General features: G+C 36.5%; 1 protein-coding gene across 11 annotated transcripts in view; it reads left to right on the forward strand.

Moving 5' to 3' along the window:
* The window catches only part of ARHGAP29 (Rho GTPase activating protein 29), a 47964-nt gene that overhangs the window by 21287 nt on the left and 2106 nt on the right, over positions 1-24571 (forward strand). For 3 of the 11 annotated variants that reach the window (XM_077182223.1, XM_077182232.1, XM_077182231.1), the window contains 21 exons: positions 354-497; positions 7736-7832; positions 8176-8248; positions 12031-12091; positions 12580-12717; positions 13005-13069; positions 13522-13632; positions 13731-13811; positions 14102-14290; positions 14528-14665; positions 15947-16137; positions 17954-18120; positions 18622-18750; positions 18920-19018; positions 20538-20701; positions 20940-21128; positions 21243-21380; positions 22293-22525; positions 23277-23583; positions 23750-23858; positions 24407-24424. In XM_077182223.1, coding sequence (XP_077038338.1) covers positions 354-497; positions 7736-7832; positions 8176-8248; positions 12031-12091; positions 12580-12717; positions 13005-13069; positions 13522-13632; positions 13731-13811; positions 14102-14290; positions 14528-14665; positions 15947-16137; positions 17954-18120; positions 18622-18750; positions 18920-19018; positions 20538-20701; positions 20940-21128; positions 21243-21380; positions 22293-22525; positions 23277-23583; positions 23750-23858; positions 24407-24424 — 2841 coding nt within the window. Of the gene's footprint in view, positions 1-353; positions 498-5374; positions 5698-7735; positions 7833-8175; positions 8249-12030; positions 12092-12579; positions 12718-13004; positions 13070-13521; positions 13633-13730; positions 13812-14101; positions 14291-14527; positions 14666-15946; positions 16138-17953; positions 18121-18621; positions 18751-18919; positions 19019-20537; positions 20702-20939; positions 21129-21242; positions 21381-22292; positions 22526-23276; positions 23584-23749; positions 23859-24406; positions 24425-24571 lie in introns of those variants that run through there. The other 8 variants (XM_054638595.2, XM_077182230.1, XM_077182225.1 and 5 more) reach the window with 7 other exon arrangements.

Here is a 24571-nt window from a genome sequence, read left to right on the forward strand (position 1 = left end):
TTTTCATATAAGTAATTATCAAAATGGTGGTTGATGAAATTACATGAGAAAAAATGATGGTTTAATTTAGAAACCCTAGGGTGTTGTTATAGAATTCCCCCTCCTCCTTTTTTTAAAGTATACTTGCTTCACTTTTTGTGAGAAATAAGTTTGTGTGAATGATATACAATATTGCAAGTTTACTATTGGTAGCTGCTATTATAACTCTGTGTTTTAACAATTTTTTTCTTTTAAGTAGGCTCAGCTTCAATATGGCCTAGTATCCTATGCAGCTGAATACTCTCAAAGTGTTTTGAAATGTGACTGGGTGTCAATTCACTGTTTTAATGTAGTTTTTCCTTTACTTTTTTCAGAAAATCATGATGGCCTGCATCAAGTAGTACATGAACGCCTGGGGGAGTTACTGCGTGTATTAAAAGCAGTGATAAATAAACATCAGACTCTAAATTCAGTTGATATTCTTAGTGCTGCAGGAACAGTTATTGCAAAAGTAAAAGGTAAGGAATTACTGTCTTTCATATTCGTGGAAAATTGTAATTAGTGACTTGATTGGCATAGAATTATACATAGAATTCCACATATACAGAAGAAACTGGGGGTTTTTAAAGCATAATGCTGTAATAATTTTAAAAAATGCCTTCCCTAAGTGAAGAGTAATATTAAAGTAGCTTGTTGTCTCATTGATGTGATAAAATTCTGCTTATAGGAAGCTAAGTGCAAACCCACATTGAATTCTAAAAGCATAAGCCTTTGATTTTCAGCTTTCTTTACCTGAGTATCACAGAATAATATCCCAGGGTAATAAACCTGGCATGTATCTATTTTGAGATTTGCCAAGAATCTTTGCCTAAGTTTGTGAATCTGTAGGGATGGTATTGTACTTATATCAAGTGAAGAAATCTCTGAGCAATCCAAATCTGCATAGTTGAAGAGTTATAAATTCCACAAGTGCATTGCAGCCATGTGTCAATAAAGGTGTCAATAGCAACAAAAGTGTTGCAGACATGTAAATACTTTCTGTTGTTGATCTTTGTTACTGCAGTTCTCAGCATGCCAGACAAATGCAAATAATGAAGCACTCAATTGCTGCAGCCCCAGAAACCTGTTCCTTCTCTGTGTAACCTTTGACAGCAGCTCTTCCTGCTCTGGAGTCTGGTATATGACTGTGGAACCAGCTTTGAGGAGGGTTTAATCTCTACCCCTTGCCTGTGTTAATTCATGTAGGATATCTTCCTTCAGAGACACATATAGTTTTTCTTCTTTGTCTCGGCCTTCCCTCTTGTTTTGTATTTATCTTAGTATGTCTGAAATGTATTGTTGATTGAGTAAAGTGGGAATATCAGTTAAAATGATAATGTGTTTAGCTTTCTGATTCCTATATATTGGATTCTTCCAAGCTTCTTATTGATGCTTCCTATTGATCCATGGTTTTGCCAGTTTGTTTGATCTTGGCAGGTAGTAGAGTACTTCTCATTTACTTTGTGTTACACATAGTTACATCCTATAGATCTGTACCTGTATTTCAAATGATCATGGGGCAGGACTATAACTTCTGAACTTGCTTTAGAGGTTTGCACATTACAACAGAAACACAGAGGGTATCCCTTGTGGGGCTGTTTGCTTATTGGTCACGGGAAAGTTGAAGTACACACATACAGTGGTAGTCAGTGTTCAGTGAACATGTTAATTGTTTAGTAAACATAATTCTTCCACCTCCAACAAGCTGTTTCCATGCTTAAGTGCTGTGGTAAGATGACAGTGTCCTCTGCTCTGCCCTTATTTCAGTGGTTGTATGACAATGTTCAATTTATTTAATTTAAGAAATGTTGAGGAAAAGTGACCTAAGGTATGCAAGTAAATCATATATTGTTTTAGAACCACTCTCAAGGTTAACAGCATGAAATGCAAAATCCATAGAAGTCTAAAGCAGGATGATGTCAGTGATCCTGCAACACTTAGAGGCCTTCTCTGGGCACCTGAGCCCAGCTGTTCACTCAGGTGACTGGCTTCCTGCAATCTCCTGGAGGAATGAGTCAGCCCCCTACCTCTAAAAAGGAGAAAACCAGCTCTTAAAACTGAAAAGGGGGGGAAAAAAAAGGCTTGCATAGAGTTTAGTAGCCTATCTGAAAATCTTCTTTCACTAGGGGTTGAACTGTCATTTACAAGAGCTGAAAACAAACAGTGCTGCCTCAATATTTGTAGCCATTGATACAAACAAGTACTTTGATACAAAGATTTTGGTAATGCCTGTCAGTATTTGCTCACACACATACTGTATTTGTGACACCTCTGGAGATGGAAATGGGGAGATTGAAGACTTCAGGACTCTTTCTGACTGGTACTTCAGTCCTGCTTCTCTGTGAACAGCGAAGCCTTTGCTGTATGAAAACAGACTACCTCCCCCAGCATAATCAGTGGTAAATGTGAAGGCAGTTTGCCTTTAGCACCTGTTTGGTTTTTACAGCTGTTCTTTTTCTGAAGATCATAATGCTCCAAGTTTATAGTCAAACTGAAGTGTAGGACAGCTGGTACTGAGAAAGCGGAAATAAAAATACAGCACATTGTGGTAATTATAAGCATATCAGACCTCAGATTTGCTTACTTTGACCTGTATGTTACACATGCATTCACATGTTTTCAGCTGTGGTTATTTCACCAGAGGTAATGCAGCTTTTGAATAAACAGGAAGCTACAAGAATGTGAGGAGCTGGTAGAACATATCCAGTATCCTTTTTCCTCTGGCTTCCCTGTCTTTGTTAATGTGACATTATGAAAAGTTCATGTGACTCATCTGTTTCTTGTCATTGGAGGACAGAACTATAAAAAGATATGGAAGCAGTAGTTGGATTTATGAATAGGAAGAAAATTAACCTGACATGGAAAAATTCTGATGTTTATTTAGGAGACCGATGTTTATTTAGGAGAGGATGAATAGAAACAAGCTGAGATTTACACATGATTCCACCTCCTGGTTTTTGAGTCTTTGCATAATGTCAGAGTTTCAAATCCAGTTTTTCTTTGGAACTTCATGTAGGGACATACTGCTATTATAACAAACAAATACCTTTTGCTCTCCATTAAATCAGTTACAATAACTTTGGAACTTTAGTGACTTGTGAAGTCTTAGTGTCTCGTGAAGTGTTCTCATAACTATGACAAGTTGCACTGTGCTTTAATCAAAATGTCCAGTGCAGATGGACTACCTCCCTTTAGATTAGTGCATGTGTCAATATTTCAAAGGCTAACAAAAATTAGAGTGCATGTGACCCTCTTTCAAGCTTCTTGGCCATTTTTTAGGACCTTCAATGGAAATGAAGGTCCTAAAAAATGAAGGTATACAAATGTGCCCCTTGTTCTGCTTTGGATGTTCAATGCTTTTTCTTTTAGATAGATTGAAGGAAAAACTAGCTGTATCATGCTACCTGAATCATGCTACAGAGAATCATGCTTGGCAGTACAGGTTTGTCAGACTTGTGTTGTTTTGGACTGAGGTTGAGGGAAAATGGCAGTGAGAAGAGTGGGACGTGACACATTTGATTTCTCTGGTTATATCTTGGACATGACACGCCTCACTGGGCCTCTTTGGACTCTACTACTTTTACATGCCTACTTGAGTGCTTAATGAAAAATGTCTTTTAAATGGCACCTCACTTACCAAGAAGAATTGAGACTTACCAAGAATTGAGACTTATCTTGCTTGGAACCTGTTTAGGCTTCCATTTCTGTAAGTCACTTCTCATTCTGGCACAGCATCATGTTCGTAGTTATTTTTCCACTCAGTGCCTTTAAATAGTTGATGGCCCCAGAGTACATGGTTCTCCTGATCCCATGCTGAATTCAAGTTTGTACTCTTCTTCTGCTCTTAATTACACCCTTTGACTTAATCACTACAATGAATACTGATTCCTGGTAAAGCTGAAAATTATACTTGTAGAAGTTTCCTATTAAGCAAAGGCTTTCTTGTAGTAGTTCTGCATCAAAAAGAAATACCTCAAACAAGAAATAAAAAACTGAACTGAACTAATTGAGTTTTTTTGGTGTATCTGTGATGTTCATTCAGAGCAAAATTTGTTATGGAAAGAGTAGGACACAGTTCCTTGAAATTGTCTTGTTGGCATCCAGCTCAAGTTGAGGAGGCTGCCAAACCTGGTAGTAAGTACAGGCTGGTGAAATGATGTGGCACTAAGAACCAAAAGTAGAACACTAGGGCTTGGACAGCCTGTTGATCTTCTCTAGAACAGAAGAATATTCTTCTGCCTATTTCCAATCTCCATACTATTACTCTTTTTACTTATGTTCCTCTCCCCATTTATTTTACATGTTTTTGAAGAAGAGATGTAATAACAAGAGGTATTACAAGTCTTTGTTTTCAGAGAGGGAGTGGTCTTTTGGTCTCTGTTGGGTTTTTTGTTTGCTTGGGTGGTTGTTTTGTTTTTGACATAGTTCTGAAAGGTTTTTGAAAGCATTGTTGAGAGTTTAAAGACAAAACTGGTTGCAAAGGTACTCAGTTCTAAGAAGTCGTCTGGCTGCTTACTTCTTATAAGTCAGCTAAGCAAAGCATGGATTGAGGATGTATTCCTGTCTAAGAAAATACATGGTGATGCTATCATATATATCCATCATGTATGAGAAAACTGACCTGCAAAGAGCAAATTCTGTGAGCTTGTCCAGGCTCTGCAGACAGCTGGCAAGGCAGCTTTGCTGCTGTCAGTCCTGCATGGGTGTGTGGGCAGCAGGCTTGGGGCAGCGAGTGAACTTGTGCTGCCTCCAGCGTGGCTGTGTGCCATGGGCTGTGAGTTCAGTGGGAGCCACCCATCACCTTCTGAAGGCCCTGCTTGCCCTTGGGTCTCCATGGCTGGCAACCTGTCCTTCATCGTTTTTAGAAGCATTGCTCAAATGTCCTCAGGCAATGCTTCAACTTCTGGCATTCTCGCTTCCAAAACCTTCACGGCTCTTTTGGGTTCCCTAGCCTGATCTGTGCTTGATTCGAAGAAGTTTTGATGGCATGACCCAAGAGCTGAAACTGCAGCATTTTAATGAGGTTGCTAAACCCACCTCAGTTTGAAGACAGCTTTAGAAATAGAGATCTACTGCAAGCTAGGCTTGCATTTCTGGTACTGGATTTGGATTTTAAAGCACCACTGTCATACGATTTTTTGAAGTTCATTATGTGTCATCTGAAATCTTGCTTTAAAGAGTTGTCTAGTTGTGTTCTTGCTTTGAAATCTGTAGAACTATAGATAGATAGCTGTCATTTCCAGACATGGCAAGATTACTACAGTTCATTGTTGTCAGTAGCTATTGTGTGCAGTCAGGATGTCCTGGGGAAAGAGAGTGCGTGGTTTAAAGTTGACGTTAAGTACATCAGCATTCCAGTGGTGGTAAGCTAGAAAAAAGCTGGTGGTGTTCTACTGAATTACTAAGAGATTAGATTAACCTGTTTTGGGAGAAGTGAAAAGAAGTAAATCTGTAAAAATTTGGGATTTGTTATTCCTTTTGTGATGGATCCTGAAAAGAAAGGATTTCTCTGGCATATAAAGTGTAAAGCTTAACAAAACTCTTCCTGGAACAGGAAGGCAGAGTGAAACAGACTTTCTTTAGGGAAAGGCTCTCTATATTAATGTCTTGTTAGCTAAGTGAAAGAAGTGCTCTCTCTCCGAAGACACTGCAGCTAATGGATATACAAGTGTTTCCATGGTAAGTGCTTTGAATATATAGACAATTTTTGCTAATTCCTTCTAATTTTGAAGCAGTTTGCATTTTATGCCAGCTCTTAAATGATTTTTCCAGTCATTAGGGACTGGTAATCAATAGGTCTCTTCGTGACTGTTGTTGCTTAATGATTTGGAATGCAAAGTTTAGACTTAACGCACAACATTATTTCTGCAAAACTGAGGTTTTCAACTAACCTGAATTTAAAAAAAAAAAAAAAGGAATCCACTGCTATTTACAAAGTTATTTTAAAAAGAAATTAACCCATGGAGCTTTATCAAATCTCATTTTAAACAAAGGTGCCAGAGGCTTTTTTTTTTGTAATTACAAAGTGTAGCCAAACAAAGAGGTGGGAGCAGCTGTAATTTAGTAGTGAACTGTGTCAACAGAGACTGGTAATGTTGTTATAATATGCGAGAATTGTTTTTTGCTGTAGGCTTATTACAACATTATTTTGTATTTGCAAGTAATTGTAAAAATAGCCCATGAGAAAAATGTGTATTTTCTGTAAGGACTTTGTATAGAAATAGCTGTCATAAAATGTTGATCAAGTCTGTTGACGTACTTTGTAAAAAGGAATGGATTTAACTGTGTTACTTTACTGGTAAAAAACTTTTCCTTTCACAAAGGAAGTCTAATGGGGGGGAGCAGATTACTGTACTTTCTTTGTTTGTTACCCATTAGTATTTAGGCACCTGGCAGGAAGTTTGAATACTTTTTAAGATTAAAGCCTGTTAATTTGCTGAGAAAATTTGTATAGAATGGCCAACATTTTAACATTATTTTATTTTTACTACTTCTACAAGTAGTTGTATTCTATTTGTACTTGAAATGTAAGGAAGATAAACTAACCTTGTTAGATTTTGCAAAAAGTGATGTGGGTTGAGTACCTGTATGTGTGTCATTGCAGTACCTCTAAAATAGGTGTGAGCACGTGTGACTTACACATCTAGAGAATTAAGAATATTGCATTGCTTAAAACATAAACTTAAAAAACAGTAAACTGAAAAAAGGAAAACTTAAAAAAAATACTAATGTGAAGTTGTCATTTCTCACAATATAACTCTGGGAAAAACTTCCCTCCAGAGGATACAGCTTCAGCTCAAAGCAATGTATGCAGCTTTTCTACAAAAAATCTCCCAGTCACCATTGATTAAGGAGTTAAGTTGAAACCAGACAAAAATGGTCGTGCTTTTTGTCTTGTCCTTTCTCCCTCCCTCTTCTTGTTTAGTAGTTGTTAATAGAAACTCTGGATGAATCATTCTTGTCTCATTATTCCAGCTTGTTATAGAAGTGTGCTAAATGCTGTGTTGAGTAGTTAAGTACTTGATCACCACTTTAAACTATCTAATTTGTCCAGCAACACTCTTCTTCCTATTTGGGACCACCAATAGTTATGCTGAGTTTCCTCCCCACTTTTAACAGGAAAATCTGAGGGGCTTTTGCCAGACTGTGGAGCTAATAATTGAAGGGTTTTGCAGTGGACACACTTTTGATAGCTTTCTGCTTGCCTGTACTCAAGCCAGAAATGCTGTATTCTGGATTGCATTCAGTTGAGGGGGCACCCCCACAAACTACTGCTCCTGTTTGGAATTCTGAAATTTCTACTCAGAAGAGAAACAGCTGTTCCAATATCTGACTGCATTTGTGAGCTGCTTTGTGGTGGTGCTGCTGCTGTGTGATTTGACTCTGGTTGGTCAATGACTGTTTTTGTTCATGCATTACCAACATTTCCACACAAAGCTGCTCCTTAAGTGGGAAGATACAGGAAGTGCAAAAGTAATCTGATTTCATTGAGGGAAGCATCTGGATTGTGTTAATTTTTTTCCTTTAGTGTTTACTTTCTTACTAATCTTCTTTAAAACCATGTTTTTTTAATTATTCAGAAAAGCATAATGTTGCATGTTCTGTAGGAGACTTTGTGTATAAAATTTGTCTCTAGGCCTGGTAAACTTGCTTAATTGACCCCACCTCTCACTCTTTGGTTTTCTTTTCTTTTTTTTTTTCTTTTTTCTTTTGTTAGCGGTGAACTTCAAAGAAGTTAATGAAGAAAATAAGAGAGAACTCTTCAGTGAAATATTTTCTTCCATTGAAACATTGGCATTCACCTTTGGAAACATGTAAGTTGGAATCCAGAAAGAGTTTTTAAAGAGCTCAATGGAGCCGAATCAAATAAAGACACAACAATAACAAAATCTTTAGGTTTTTTTTTTAACAACTCTTTTCTGATAAAGTAACTTTAATTAGGTCCATCTAGAACAATTTTACTGTTTTGGGCTTTTGTCAGTTTGGTTTTTCCTTAATAAGGAAATCTAGGATGGTATAGAAATTGCAGAGAATATAAGATGTCTACTAAAAGTGGTTTGCAGAGCTTTTCAAGGACTGAATTTCCGAATTCAGTGATACAGAATTGCTTGGTGAGGTAAAGTAATGAAGTAACACAATTCTTTGTTTTTCTGGCAGTGTTTCAGACTTCCTTATGGGAGATGTAGACAATGGCTCGTCATTGGGGCTTCCTGTATCTCGGAGGAGTCGGGTAGGCTAAACACGTTCTCGGAGTGTAAATTGATATCTGTTAAAGGAGACTTCAGTTCCACTGAAATTCTCTGCATCATTGGGCTGGGACACTGGGAGTCATCTGTGGTTTAAAACAAGATTTCAACCCAGGAAAAATGTGTATTCAATGTTTCAAATGCTTGAATGTGTTCTCAATTCTAAATGATAGTGATGACTTGACAGGTCTACCTGCTGTCATTGTTTTTGAGATTTTTAAATTGGTTAAGTGAAAATAAATGGGGAAAAGTAAGATACTTGAATGATTGCTCGCTGAAGTAGTTAGACAATTACCTGTTGAACCTGGAAACCAAAGGGTTAACAACTTAAGGTTGTTGCTTTTAAAGACTCTTATGACAAAATTACCTTTTCTTCTTTTGGAGCCCACTTTGTGCTTTGTTTCAGCAACAATTCACTAAAAGAACTGTCAGCTTATAGGTAGTCAAAGAAAAACACCAACATTTTAAACTTTCCTTTAAACACTCTGACGGTATGATTGAAAAATGCTCAGTACCAAATTCTGTTTTGAAATTTTGTGTATTGAGAAGCAGACTTTCAGGGAAATGAAATAAATTTAAGAGTTGCATGCAAGGAAAATACAATTGATAATTAGTGTGTATTACAAGCTAAGTTGCAGTAAGGTCAAAAATCTTAGATTATGAGTTTTTTTAAAGGCTTTGTTGAAACATACTTAAGACTTAGCATTTCTTCACACAGGCTTGTGTGCAGCAAGCCATGAAGCTACAGCTGTACAGTCTTTTCAGACTTTCACTATGTTTGATAATCCATCTTTCTCTCATGTGTTATCACACAAATTCTACTTCTGTAGCTGCTACAAAACTTATCTTCATAAACAATATGGAGGCTACTCAGAAAACTGGTTCCAGCAAACTTCAATTTAGGTCACTGATAAAAAATATGAAATAAAATAGCATAGAACCCAGCATCGCATGTAAATTAAATGAGATTATTTGAAGAAGTACTGGTTTATCTAATTGGTTGACCAGCAGAAGGAAATTGCTGAATATTTCAACATCTTAATCTTGAAATGGTTTTGTATTGCAAAAATATGTGCTTGTGGGAAGAGATGGTCTTATATATTGTATTGTGAAGTGAATGATTGATTATCCAAAAGATTGCTCTTCTGAACATGGGGGTGAGGGGAAGGCCAAGGGGAAATTTGAATATAGTGAAATGAAGAAGGAATTCCATTCTAGATGTTTCAGAAATCAGCTTATGTTTAAAACTTTGCTTTTGTAGCATTTCATGCTTTTCCTAATGTGAAGGTGAGCAATTATAAATTTTGGAGCAGGTAGGGTGACATACTTCAGTTTCTTAGAAATCTGTCTGAAATGCATTTTCATTTAAGCAAATAAATACACATTTAACAGGTGAATCATTTCACTTTGATTTACAATTCAGAGAGGAATTTGGAGGCCAGCTAGGAGTTGAGTGTTAACAGGAGTTAAATGCAAAATATTTAAAGCTGTTCAACTTTTTCTGTAGTTGTGTGTGTTCAGTGATCACAGCAGCTAGCTGTATTTTAAACAGAACATAACATTTTGGTAGAATTTAACATGTAAATACTCTGAGGGTTGATTAAGGAGAAATATTTTAATTGCCTCTTTAGTTAGGGACCTCCCTAATTAAGCTGATGAGGATGGCTCCAAGGAGGGGGGTGGGCAGAGCTGATCTTGCTTCTCTTGACTGCAGGGGAGTCTACATTCTTTACTTTAGGCATTCCACTTGGAAGCTTAAGTTTAATGATATGTATACCCCCTCTTAGCAAATGTAATTGCTCTCATTTTAGCTCTTGTAGTTCAACCAGATGTACAAGGTGGAAGCAAAGATTTTTTAATTAAAAACAAAAGCATTTTAAAATATACTGGAAGAGACCAGACAGACATGTCTGACCTTTCATTACTCAACAAGCTATTTGAATGCTATTTGATGCTGTGCAGATCTGAGAGCATAATAAAGAAGGATAAAATTTTCAAAGTGTGTGAAGAGATTTGCCTGTGTTAGGGGGAGAGTCAGGTAATGAGGGGGAAAAGAGGCAGAAGAGACAGGTTGAAGTTGGAAATGAAAGTCAGGGTTTTCATTTTGCTAGGACTGCTGGGATTGGGTTGCTTGTGGGGGACAAGCTGCATGGATCATGTTCTGATAAGTTGTAGATAAAAGATTTGACATAGATAAAAGCATTTGTTCATGCTTGCTTCTAAAATGTGGTATTACATATTTGCAGTGGGTGAATGTGAAAGAATGAGTGACCTTTGATTAGCTGCATTAACCAGTGTGCTGATTTACTGGAGAGGAGTGAACAGTTTTCAGGACTGCAATGATTTGGGTCTTATAGAAATGGGAAAAAAATTTTAGAACCAGAACTTACAAGTGCATCAAGTTAATATAAAGTGTGGAGCTTTTCTAATTGTTTTTACTCGCCTAACAACTTTTAAATAATCTTGAAGACAGTAATGCTTTATAGAAAATCTGAACTAAATCTAGGAATGTTCAAGCTTTCTCTGCAACCAAATATTGATCCATTGCTAAATTCAGATTTTAGGGTTTTTTTACTAATTTAGCTGGGGACACCTTTGGATAGATTTCCCACCTTTTCTGGAAAAACCCTTCAATTTTGTTGAAACTCTCTTGTATTAGACAGCCACTGTAATAGCAACAAAGGGGGTCTTTACGCTGTAATTTGATTCTGTTTGATGTCATTGATGATTAATACCTTGCATGTTTTGGTCTTTGGAAAAGCTGCTTCTGCTGTGAAGTAAACAATGATTCTTGAGAGGTTTTTGTGTGATTTATGATCAATTTTCATTTACATTAAAAAAGACCAACAAACCGAAACTACTTTTCTCATTGATAACTGTGCTTCATTTAGTGAATGTCAAATGCCGAATTCTAAATGGAAATAAGCTGTTCCTGCAAAGCTTAAGGACACTTTGCAGCTATTTCTTAGCCTTTGTTTTCTGTCTGCTTTGTGCTTCAAAGTTTTCAAAAGTAGTTTATCCATTTAAAATTATGTAGGGTTTGATGTCTGTCTTTGTTTTGGTTTGGCTTTTAAGGGGGTAGTGGTTACAGAGTAAACTTCTTATTTATTTAAATTTGTTGAGTAGTCAGGTCTACAGCACAGTCTTACAAATAATTCAACTTGCACAATTCAAGGGGTAGCAAAATGCAACGAGGACAAAGGTAGGGATGACGTGATGTGCTAAATTCCTTTTATTATTGGATTACTTTCTGTCAGGTTATACTGATTCTCAGGGTTTCATTAGCAAGTGTTACTAGTCAGCTGTTGTGCCTGCAGTGCACCACCTGCAAGTAATTTACAGAAAAACTTTATTCCCTTGAGGAAGAAATACAGGATTATAATGGCTTGTAGAATGGTGTCTGTTTAATGTATCTGGCATTAAGTCTGTGTGAAAAGGTTTTTAAAAGATAGGTAGGGATTTAAGAAAAGCTGGATCTCACTTAATTGTTTAACAAATCTGGTTGATATTTAACTCTTTCAGCACAGACTTTCAAGATTGTTCATGTAAAGTTATATAATGATTCCTTGCTATTTAATCTTTTTCATTTGCCAGCAATGGGGGTTTAAAAAATGTTGTGCCTTAGATGAGAGTGATGGTGCAGTTTGCTTTACCTGCTCTATCTGTGAAAAAATAAAGAGGCAGCTAATGCCATTTATATTGTTAGCTTTCAGTTCCAGTGAGAGATTTGCTTTGCTAACTTGATGTTTTATTTCTTGCACACCAGTCTTTTGAGAATCTTTCTGTGGAGTCTGGGGGTTCACTGCATGAAAGGGATGATATTCAAGGTAGGTAATTCATTTAACATTGTAAACACTCTTTTGTAATCTGTGGGGTTTTTTTCTTCTAAAAAATGTTCTAAGTTGCTTGGTCACTATTTTACACCTATGCTGCCTTTACAACTTCACAGGGGAAAAAAAAAAGTTATTGCCAAGGTTTCATTCTTTTGTAAATAATCAGCTAGGCTGGTTTTGGTTTCTTTGGTGGTGGGAGAACTAAGGCCTGAAGCACCTTCTGTGTGTTGTCATACGATGGGTGTTTGTTGGGTCACTTTTTGAAGAAAGTTGTGCTGACCATATGACTACTCCAGATAAAATACTATGACCCTTTAATTTGTTCTAAAACCTCTGTCAGTCCTGTTTAGAGTCAACTAGCATTAAAGACCAACTCTAGATCAGAGCTGCTTAAGCATTCACAGTTGGCTAATACTGGCTTTGCTCTCAGTGTGTGGTCATGTCTAAAAATCACTTCTTTGTGTTGGATGCTTTATTTGAAGGACATCTTCGAGCAGAGGAGGTTGATAGCATGCTCCTAAGAAATGACAGTGGAATTGAGTCGGCTCTGTCCTATGCTAAAGCATGGTCCAAATATACCAAGGATGTAGTCGCATGGGTAGAAAAAAAGCTTAGCTTGGGTGAGTGGCTCTTTCTGGCATTTAATCAGCTTTATCATGATGAAATTAAATCTGTTGTCAGGCCTCTGTGCTGCAGACTGTCAATAATGTAATTTCTAAATTAGTAGCTGTTCTGCTGAAGTGGAAAGAGCTATCATGCATTTCCTACAATTAAAGGCCTGTAACAAAGTGAAGGTGGACCCCTCTGTAGTCTGTTTGTTAAAGGAAGACTGTAAAAAGCATTTAGCATGTGTTATAACTGTTGTTGTGTTATAATGTAAACAGTAACTGTGACATTTTTTTAACAGAGGTGGAGTGTGCTAAAAATTTAGCAAAAATGGCTGAAACTGCTAAAGCTGTTGTTGGACACCAGGTGAGTGTATACCTTGGGAGCTTTATCTTAGTCTTAAATCTTTATTGGATGGCTTGCCCAGGAGTAAAACTCTGATGTTGAGGAATGGATTTTTAAGCTGATACAGACTTTATTTCTATGATAAGACAGTGGTTAAAAAGATCTTCATTTAGCAAATGGAAAGGTGTAATGAAAATTTGTGTATATATAATATTTTTGTTGAATATGCAGATCCCCAATATTCTTTTTTCTGACTAATATTTTGTATGCTTTGTGATTCAGACTTGTAGATTTTTTCCTAGTAAAATGAATCACAGATGAGAAATTGGTAATTTTCTACATTCCGACCTGACGTTGTTACTATTTTAGTAAATAATTTACTAAATTTAATTGAAAATCTAGTTCAGTTATACAGACATTTACAATGTTATTACACCTCTGTCTTACCTAGAACATGTTTTGTGTAATTTTAGGATTATATGCCATTCCAGTCAATATTCATTAATGCTTTTCAAAATGATGTTGAGAACAGTCAACTTTGGCAACAAACAGCTGCTGCTCTCCAGTCTAACAAATTTGTGCAGGTATGCTTAAAAAAAAAAGCAAAAGTATATATAATTTTATAGCATATTCAAAAAAGCCTATATGCCTTTAATGTACTCCATTAATATTTCCTATTTAGCCTCTTCTTGGAAGGAAAAATGAGTTGGATAGACAAAGGAAAGATATCAAGGACCTTTGGCAGCGAGAACAGAAAAAAATGGTTGGTAATTCTTTCATATCTTAACTGTTCAGTCTAGAATCCTTCAAAAGGCTGAAACTTTCAAACTGTTCTGCACTTACATTCACACATAGTCTCTCGAGCATGGTGAAAGTAGATGTAACTGTCAATTTCATGGCAGTCTGGCATTTGTAAGAGGCTGTCTTTCAATGTCAATGTACTTGGTACTGCAGCATACAGACCTGTGCATAAGCCTCTTTAAACATCACATTAAATAACTGAAAAATTCATGTTGTTTATTCTTCTCCTTTTTCTTTGGCTGCATTCTGCAGCAAGAGTTGGAAGCTGCTCTCAGAAAAGCCAAGTTGCTGTATACCCAGCGTCAGGATGAGTATGAAAAGGCAAAGTCCTGTACTGCTCGTGCTGAGGAGGAACAGCTCAGCTCAAGTGGAAGCTTTGTGAAAGACTTCAGCAAGCAACTTGAGAAAAAACGAAGGCTAGAAGAGGAAGCTCTTCAAAAGGTAAAGAAGTTTGTTCCTTGCTTTTAAAGTTAAGTCTGTTCAGGTTTTATTCATGCTTTCCCAAGGAGGGTATTTGAGTAAGTTGAGTTCACTTTTTTAATTTTAATCATGCTATGTTCCTTTGGGTTTTTATCTTAAAAGAGAATCTCAAATACAAGCATATTGAGGGGAGATTTTTCTTGCTTCTAGTATCAAGGCCTGTCGTCCATCAACTCTTTATACTTGTGTTTTCTTTAGGCCGAAGAAGCCAATGAACACTATAAAGCAAGCATGGCAGAGGTTGAAGAAAAAAGAAATTATTTGGAAAGCTTTAAAAGTGATGTTTTAACACAGCTTCGGGAGCTTATTTACCAGTGTGATCTTACTCTTAAAGCTGTAAGCATGGTCTTTAAAATACATTTTGTACAGATATTTATATATTGTTAGAACTAAGAGAAGGCCCCATAAGCCTCATTTTAAATAGAAAGTTTTCAAAGGACAGATGTCATGCCAACAGAAAAAGAAGGAAAACTTTTAATCTGTGTTCACTTTCTAGTAGGAGTTAAAAAAAAAACAAACCAACGTGGGGGTTGGGTCTTGAACGTTTCTGGGTGTTTCAGAAGCTGTTGCCTTGCAAGCACTCTGACTACACAATCCTTATAAAATATCTCTTCAAAATTTTGATGGCAGTTGTGTTCCTCTGTTGCTTAAGAGTGCAGCTTTCTTTGCTCTGATTAGTGCATTAGTAAAGATGTTTGGATCAAGCCTAGCATGGATATTAACACACTTCAGCCTTGCTGGCAGTCTCAGTTACTGCAGGATCCTTTGTGACTAGTAGATTGTACTAGTTTATTGGTGTAATAGGGAAGTGATGGTAAAAACTGCATAGGACATGCACAGTTACAAAAAAAAGCTAGAAGAATGTAAGAACTCATTATGCCAAGAGATGTTTGGGGATTTTTGTTTGTTTTTTTCTGTTTGTTTGTTTAGAGGAGACAATGAAAATTTAATGCTGGCATGGGGAGGGAAAAGAAAATATCAAACTTAACCCTGCTCCACAAGCAACCCCAAAACCAACCCATAAGAGCAGTAGAAAGTATAGACAGACTTGTCAGTTCAAGTATATTTAAATTGCAGACTACTTTGCAACCTGAAAGCTGATGAAGCAGTTAGGCAGTGTCCCCCTTTTCTGGTCCCTGGCATATGATAAAATCTTTTAGAAGTGTCAGGTAATTTAATGGAGAAAGTGTTCACCTAATCTGTCTGCTGGGACAAGACAATAATAAGGAGCTCACCTGGGTTTGGAATTCCAGCTACTTCATAATTGTAGTGATGACTAATATTCACTCCAGAACATGAAAAAAGCCTTTCTGATAGCAAAAGCCCTGGTTGTTTATCTTGATCAACCCAAAGTGAGAAAAAATGGGAATTGCCTTTGCTAGTGGGAGGATTCAATAACCCAGAGAGGAGAGAAATACTTATGTCTCTATTACAGATGAAGCTTGTGCAAATCTCCTGAAAGTTGATTGTAAAAAGGAATATGTTACTATTTTCTAGAAGTTTTCTAGTCTTATTGTTCAAATAATCTTCTGCTAGGGTATTAATTTGAGTTGAACAAAGTGTAAGTGAAATATTTAGTAAAAGATCTACAAATAATGAAAATCTTTCTCCCAACAGGCAACAGTTAACCTGTTCCAGCTGCAGCATGCTCAGGTTGTATCTCTGCCAGTTAACTGCCAGTCCCTCTGTGAGAGTGCCAAACTCTATGACCCTGGTCAGCAGTATTCAGAGTTTGTGAAAAGTTTGCCAAAGGATGGTGTTCCTGTTGAATCAGGTTGTTTTGAAACCCAGAATTCCCAGATTGATGGGTAAGTGCGAAAGTACAGGTGGCAGCTGCTTGGTTTAAAATGCAACACTTAGGCATTTATTTAATAAAACAATATTTTTGGAGGAACTAAAGGAATCCTGGTGTTGTACCATGTTTTACTATTCTCTTAGTCTCATCTTTTAGATGGTAGATTATATATAATTTTGACATTAAAATCTGCCTCTGATTTCTAAGGCAGAATGTTATTTCATGCAAAAATACTTGCGAAAGCATTGACAATTGTTGTGCAAGACTTGACTTTCTACTGTTTTAATATAGATACTGGTTAATAGGAAAAGTGTAAGTTTTGGATTTGGTAGGGTTGTGTGGCAGTAGTACTTGAAAATCAGAAATTTAGAAAGTCTGAAGAGGTAGTTTTCCTCTTCCACAAGCCTTGCTGCTACATACAGTAGCTTCTTTCATACTGTTTACATTTGGCAACTTTTTGGCAGGAAATGTGTCTCGATTTCTATCTCATGCTATGTGCCTAAAAAAAGCTCAGAATCCATTTGTAAGGACGTGTTATAACTTAATTATTTTTTCCAACCTGTATGAAATAGAAGTTTTTATTATTAAACTATGAAAGATCCAGCTAATGTGGAACTAAAGACTTCAAGATAAAGACAGCTCTTTGTGTCAGCATGCCAAATGTTTTTCCATCTCTAATTTGTTGTAAAATGGTCATCTTGGCACTAAAGCAGCAGAATATCCATTTCAATCTGTGTGTTTCACAGTTCTACAGGAAAGCATCGTCATCGTTTTTCAAAAGGAAACTAAATACAAAAACCCAAATGCTTGAGTCAGACTTCTACCAACAAAAGGCAGGAAATTCAAAGTTAAAGCTGAGATTCTTAATTCTTGTCTGTAAATTTCCTGCCTTTTAAGACTGATTTAGGCTATACTCATAAACTTTGACTTTGGGGGAATTAACTATGTAGCTCCCTGAGAAACTGATGAGCGTGAAATTTCCAACACTTTGTGTGCTCTCCCAGCTATTTACTGCTTGACATTTATAGGAGCATATTTTTTCTCCTCTTCTGCCCACCTTTTTTCTTTGTCACAGCCTTGTGATTTACCATGTACTTGATCATTTTTATTGTTTGATTCTGCATTAATTTAAGGGACTGTTCCTTGAACAAATGCAAATTTGAACGTTTTTCAGTCTCTGTTTCCCTTAAGCTTGATAGGGTAGAACTGATTAAGGAACAGCTTCCTGACTGCTAAACTTGGCCAGCAGGCTATTTTGTCCCCAGGGTGCTTCCGCATTTTATGTTAATTACTGTTAACATTATTCTGTTCTTACAGTAAGAGTGCATTTTCAAAATGGACTGACACTCTGGCAGCTTCAACACATTTTCTGTTCATTTAAAAAGCACTATATGTGACTACCTGTGTTTATAGGTGGATGGTCCTGATGGCTGATCAGAGAATCTTTTGGAGGGGAAAGCATAATCATAGAATACAATGGCTTCTGATTATTCTTACCTTCAGATGAACAGATTGAAAAAACAGCCTAAGTCTGCAAGATAATGTTTATAATACATGAAAATGTGGAAAAGCTGATTCTCTCTGGGTGGAGAGAAAACACTGGGAAATCTCACATACTTAATTGAAAATAAATGGCCACTCTTCTTTTAATATTTTTATTTTTTAATTTTGGAATTAAATTTAATTATGAGAATGACGTGTCAAAAATGTATATTCATGAATATTAATTAAATGTAGCATTTTTTGTGCCCAGCGATTAAAAAAAATGCATTACTTTTCATGAATTTCTGTCTTATTCATTCTTCAAATTACTTTTTTTCTTTCTGAAGGGTTTTTAATAAGCAATCAACAAACAGTGTCCATACATCCCATGGCAACTTATCTCAGTGTTCAGGAGATTTTCCTGCTCAGACGTTAGATGATGTGGGAAGCCCAGTTTATCATCGTTCACAGAAGGTTAGAGAGAAGAGATCTTCCAGCAACACAGATATTCCAGGTAGCTCTGTATTTCTTTTGGGCTCAGTCTCTAAATAAATAATTTTTTTAAAATGTAACACTGAATGATTAAAAATGTATTATGAAGTTCAAAGCCTATAAAACATAATGTACTTGAGCATAATAAGAAGAAATGGAAAACACTCTGACCCTAGATCCTTTGACAAGAAAGGTGAGATACAATTCAAACAGCAAGTACTGTCAAACTCAGTGGACTAAACTCTTCCAATTGAAACTAGCAATTAGAAATCCATTGGTTTTGTAAATTCCATGTTGATTGCAGGTCCTCTGCAAAAGCACAATTGTCTAGTTTCTGAAATTAATTTTCTTAGCTCCTGAAGCTTTTACACAAATATATGCCCTGGGGTTATTTCACTATATTGTATGTTCATGTAACTTGTGCAAATTTTCCTATTTTGAATATACTCATAATTAGTTTTCAGTTTAAAAAAAGGAAATTTTGTCTTTGATATTTGGAATTTGTGAACTTTGTTTTCGAAAGCAGTGCGAGGGCCACCGCCGTTCAGATCGTGGTCAGTTGGCAACCAGAGTGGAGGAATGTGCAGTGACTCTGAAAGTGCAGGGGGGAGCAGCGAGTCCCGATCCATGGATTCCCCATCTGCCAGCCCAGGTACAGCTGCCCTCACTGCTGTGCTAACCTGAAGTCTCTTCCCTGCACTGTTTCACATTAGTGAAAACATTGTTAAATAAACAAGTACTGAGCAGAGCATGTAATGAAAACGGAACACTTGGGTGGGACTGATAGTTACAACTTCCTGAAAATTTTTTTCATCTGCTAGGGGATTTTAAAAGACGACTTCCCCGAACACCTTCCACTGGGACTATGTCATCTGCTGATGATCTTGATGAAAGAGAGCCACCATCTCCTTCAGACTGTGGTAATGTTGTTTTTGAAGTCCTCAGAAGATGCTTTTTATTACATTTGTGTGGCTTTCCTTTCTATTATTCTTAAGGAAAGCACTTTGACAAGGTGTGATTGCCAACAGCATTGTTTTTCAATACAATATGCATCCACTTCAGGTTGAGAGATGAAGAATAATATTCAAGTAATTTTAATGAAGTGGTGTAGAATTGCCTTTATATGTTTAGGTTACTGTATGGACAACCATAGAACATTTCTAGTGTTGTCACCCTTTTGAGGTAAAGCAAATGATCCACTAACCATTCCCTCCAGACGTTTGCATTTAAATTCAGCTCCATACTGATTTATGTAAGATCACTTCTGAACTTGGACATGAAATGCACAAATACATAGAGGTGATAACTTGCAAATTGGAAAGAAAGTGGTACCAAATGGTTAGGGTAGTAACTGAGATTTTCACCCTTTCAGCTAAGATAAATGAGTTCAGTAATGTCTGTCCCAGATTTGACCAGGCCATTTCTAATTTGAAAATGAATTTTGACTGTGTAACGACAATGTTGCCGCAGGCATTGAAACCTGAATAACTGGATTATCAGAAATAGTTCTATTGTATGTCTACAGTACTAACAAACTAATTTTTAAATATTTGTGGCACTTGCTCAGTAAAGCCCTTAGGAAACTGTTTGCTTAGCCCTTATTTCCTAAATGTATACTTTGCCTTCTAGGAAAAAACCTGTGGTAAACAGCTTTAATTCAGATCTAGACTTAAAGCTTGGCAATGTGTTACTGAATGCAAGCTTTCACTTAAAATAGTGTTGTTTAATCAATGCTTGAGCATTTAAGAAGTTTTCTGGGCAATTATCTGAATGTGATAATTTAAAGTTATCTGTAAAACAAAGGGGTTTGGTTCACAGAGTTATTGATAGCATTTTAAGTAAATTACTTGAAAAAATTTGGACACAAAAAGGACCAGTTGCTATTCTTTTTAGTTTTAGAATCCTCTAGAAAATATTTGATGTTGTTACAGGAAACTCAGAATCAATAATTTTTTTTACATTAATTTTTATGAGGCTGATGCCATGAGTGTGTGTTAATTCTTCCTTGCTGCAAAATATTCCTTTTTTTAAGCATTTCAGAAATACTAAAGGGCAAAACAAGCTGTCTTTCATCCTCTAGTACAGGATTTCGAAATGTATAAAATTAAACTTTCATGAATTGTTGCCTGAAATGCTGGGCAGTTGGAATTAAATGTCCTAATATTTTCACATTGCCACAATACAGGAGAAAACTAAATACTTAATAAGGCAAAAAAGATTGTTTGATTCTGCTCTTACACAGGATTGTTTGATAGTTAATGTCTCTGTTATGTGAACTGCAACATAGTGTTGCCTCCCTGTGATTAAAATGTTTTTGATTACTTTCATAGTTGCCATTACTTACAGACTTCTGTTCTGCAGCACAATTCTAAAAAGTCAGAGTAACTACCACCCCAGTAGTAGATATTAAAATGACTATAACAGGGAAATTCTCTTCAGGTTTAAATGATCTCACATCTGAAACTGCAAATTCTCCAGGACCTTTTAGAAATGCTAATATGTCCAAAGCAGCACAAACACACAAACTACGGAAGCTGAGAGCTCCATCTAAATGCAGAGAATGTGACGGCCTAGTAGTATTTCATGGAGCTGAATGTGAGGAGGTAAGTTGAAAATCAGTTTTAATTGCTGCTTGGGATTTATGTAACGTTGGGAGTTCTGTTTTTGTATAAAAACTGGAGTTTGTGTCTCGTATAACCACCATGAACTTAAAGCAGAGGCACACCATACTAACAAATTTTTTGTTTTGCTCACATACGGGGTGAGAAACAGCAGAAATATGTCTATGGTGTCAGATTATATCAAACCATGTGCTTTTTTTTTTTGTTTCTTCTCCTGTAGTGTTCACTTGCATGCCATAAAAAATGTTTAGAGACTTTAGCTATTCAATGTGGGCACAAAAAACTTCATGGAAGGCTTCACTTATTTGGAGTGGAATTTGCCCAAGCTGCTAAAAGTTTTCCTGATGGCATTCCTTTCATCATCAAAAAGTGTACATCAGAAATTGAAAGCAGAGCACTGAATGTCAAGGTATGCTCGAGTATCTTAAAAATATTCTCTTAAGATTTTAATGCTGTCAGTATCATCTGTGTTTTACAAGTTCCTTTCAAATTGAAATAGAGTTGTGCTCGTCTTTAATTTTAGGGCATCTATCGTGTGAATGGAGCCAAATCAAGAGTTGAAAAGCTTTGTCAAGCTTTTGAAAATGGAAAGGATTTGGTTGAGCTTTCAGAACTCTATGCACATGACATCAGCAATGTTCTCAAGCTGTATCTCCGCCAGGTATGGAATTGAGAGGTCAGATGGAAAACCAAAGTGCTGTAGTATATTTCTTCAGTACAGTACAAAACAACCAGTCCTTTTCAGCACTCCTACAGCAGCAATTAAACAAGTGCCTTGTATAACTGCCATGGCTTCTTTATTTACATGGAGTCTGTGACAAGGGCTGGGACTACAGTATGTGTTCTGCAGGAAAATTGTGCAAAACGAGCTTGTTTGTCTACTCAGAGTTTATTTCTAAAGCCTTTCTGATTAGTGAATTTGCTTGTCTTATGTGGAGTTTAAAAGATTCCCATGTTCTTGCCTCTTCATGTAGACAGATGCTGATATATTGCTGTTAATACCTGCTAACAAAAATGTCATGAAACACTCATAGTGGTCATGATGTGTTCATTATGGAGGGATTGTCCATCTTTTTCTTCTAAAATAGAGCTTTAAAGCTTCATGATTGAATTTTCTAAAATAGTTTCAATATGTATGTGAAAAAATGAAGCTGCAATGTAGTCCAGTGAAATTATTGAGTCACTCTGAAAACATGTTGACCCTGAAAGGAATAATCTTTAGCTGGATGGTCCTGTCCTCCTCCTCACGCTGGCTGTCAGAGATGAGCATTTCAATCCTATGATCATCACCAGTAAATGATTTTGAAATCAACTTTTTTTCTTGAAATTTTATTTCAAAAAATTGTGATAAATGCTCAGTCCTGGAGCTACTGTAGGAAAGGGTTAGCAAACGATTTCTGGAAAAAGGTGTAGATTGGAAAAGGGAAAATTGGGGATTGAGCTAATGAACAAGGATTAAACAATGTCATCATCTAAGAAAAGATGCTAGACCAGAAAAAGTTGAAGAAAAACAAGAAGCAAATAGTTAAAATTCAGGTTTAAGTATGTTTCTGAAATGTTCCTATTTCTTCAGCTTCCAGAACCCTTGATTTTGTTTCGGCTTTACAACGAGTTCATTGGACTTGCAAAAGAAAGTCAGAACGCTAATGAGGAATTGGATGCTAAACAAGCTAGCCCCAAAGCAAAGACAAGACAGTCACTCTGTATTGAACTGAACAGGATCATCATTAAAATTAAAGATCTTCTGAAACAACTGCCTGTACCAAACTATAACACTCTTCAGTACCTTATTGGACACCTTCACAGGTAAGAAAATACTTCAAATGCAAACTGATGTTGAAAACTTAACTGCTACATGCTAGGAATCTCTTGTTCCTTTTTGATGACTTTGTTGAGGAAGAAGTCACATATGCCTTTGAAGACACTGTTCTGTTACTGGAGTTTTTTCCATGTAATGAATTCCCAAGTGAGAGAAGAATATGAAAGGGAAGGAAAGCATTGGCCTCCATTTTTGATTCTGTGCTAGCATTGGGGTCAGTAGTAATTAGTGTCACGTTCAGGGATCTAAATATGATTTAAATTGCAATGTAACAAAGATAGGGCAGTGATTTGATGGCTGTTAACAGAAAATTGAAACTTGTATCATGTCTCTTAATAACCATTCTTCAGTCACATTTCACTTCCTTGTCCTCCAAGTGGTGGTTTGTATGATGATGTACTAAACCAGTGATTGCCTATAAAAATGGGTAATACTGGGTTATAGCTGTGTTATTACTTAGAATGAGAGACATTTTTTTCCCCAACCCCAGAAATGCCAAATAGCCACAAATAACTTTAACAAATAGGACATAAAAACACCCTGTGTGGGAAGTTCAAGCCACTGTTAAATGTGGTCTGCACTAAAGGTTCTGCCTGCTTACCAAACCCACTCTGTTCTTTATTGTCTCTTACCCTCTTTAGACATAAGATTTTAATATCAAAGTATTTCTGAAGTAATAAAACCCTCTAACACTTGGGGATTTCTTTTGGTTTGGTTTTTTCCCCCCTCTTTGTGCAGAGTTACAGAACAGTGCGATGAAAATAAAATGTCAGCTAGCAACCTTGGCATAATATTTGGCCCAACTCTGATCAGACCACGTCAAACTGATGCTACAGTGTCTTTGTCATCACTTGTGGACTACCCTTATCAGGCCCGGGTAGTGGAGCTGCTCATAACATACTATGAAAAGATATTTGATGTCTCATTGAAACCACTTCTGAGTGCTTCTCATGCTGAAGAAACAGCTGGTACAGTCAGAGTTGCTTTATCAGCAGACGAGAGGGAGCCGCAGCAGCAGAGGAAATCGTTTGTTGCTGTAAAGGAAGTGAGTGACTCTTTTGCTGCCACAGTGTTACCTGTGCCACATTAACTTCTGTGTTCAATTCTAGAGCATTCCAGGGCATATTTCTAATATGTCTTTTTGGGGTTTTTTTGATAAGGAGTGCCTTTTTTGTTGACTTCTCATTTACTTCTGCTCTGACTTTTGTTAGCAGGGTATTCAAATAGTTCCATGTGAAAGAGCTTCAGAAACAGCTGCACTCTTTGTGGAATTGAAGAATAGCAAGAATACAAAAGAAGAAGCAGATATATCTGTAACTGGTTAGTATGCTGTTAAATCTGGGTGTGGGTAAATAAGGAGCCCTGGATGCTTTAGATTATAGTGCATGTAGCTTTGTAATATAGACAGAAGCAAGTGATAAAAACCTATTCATCACTGTTTGATACACTGTTTATTTTTGTAATAAGAACAGAAAATTAAATCTTTCTAAATGTTTTTAAGAAATCTGTATTTATGGAATCAGAGCTTAAGTATTTGGTAAGAGAGTATAACAGTGGTTAGGTTTCTCCCTTGTTTTAAAGAAAGCAAACAAAAAAAAGTCCTAATTATTCTGTGACTGATTTCTGAAATCCACTACAAGGCTGTAAGCTAATACCCAGCAATTTATGTATTTTGACCACTGTTCCCCCAAAATATGTATCATTTCCACTCACTGGAACTACACCAGAAGGCTTTGGAAAGAGTAATTATCTTACAGAATCATCAGAGCATTTTGGATATCAGTATTTTTGCTTACAAAATCCCAGGTCTGCTAACCTTATTCTAATTCTGAATTTTTTTCTCTGTTTATCTGCCTATGCTACTGCAGGGGTTTGGTTTAATGTAGGTATGATTTAATGTACTTAATTTAGGAGTAACTATACATATTCCCTTTTAATTGATTCCCTTTTAACTGATTTTCATCTGATGTTACCACTTTGTTCATGTCCCGTACATCAACAGTGCGACATCCTGAAACATACTAAAACTGAAA

Source organism: Agelaius phoeniceus, chromosome 8 (assembly GCF_051311805.1).
Source record: "Agelaius phoeniceus isolate bAgePho1 chromosome 8, bAgePho1.hap1, whole genome shotgun sequence".
Classification (NCBI taxonomy): domain Eukaryota; kingdom Metazoa; phylum Chordata; class Aves; order Passeriformes; family Icteridae; genus Agelaius; species Agelaius phoeniceus.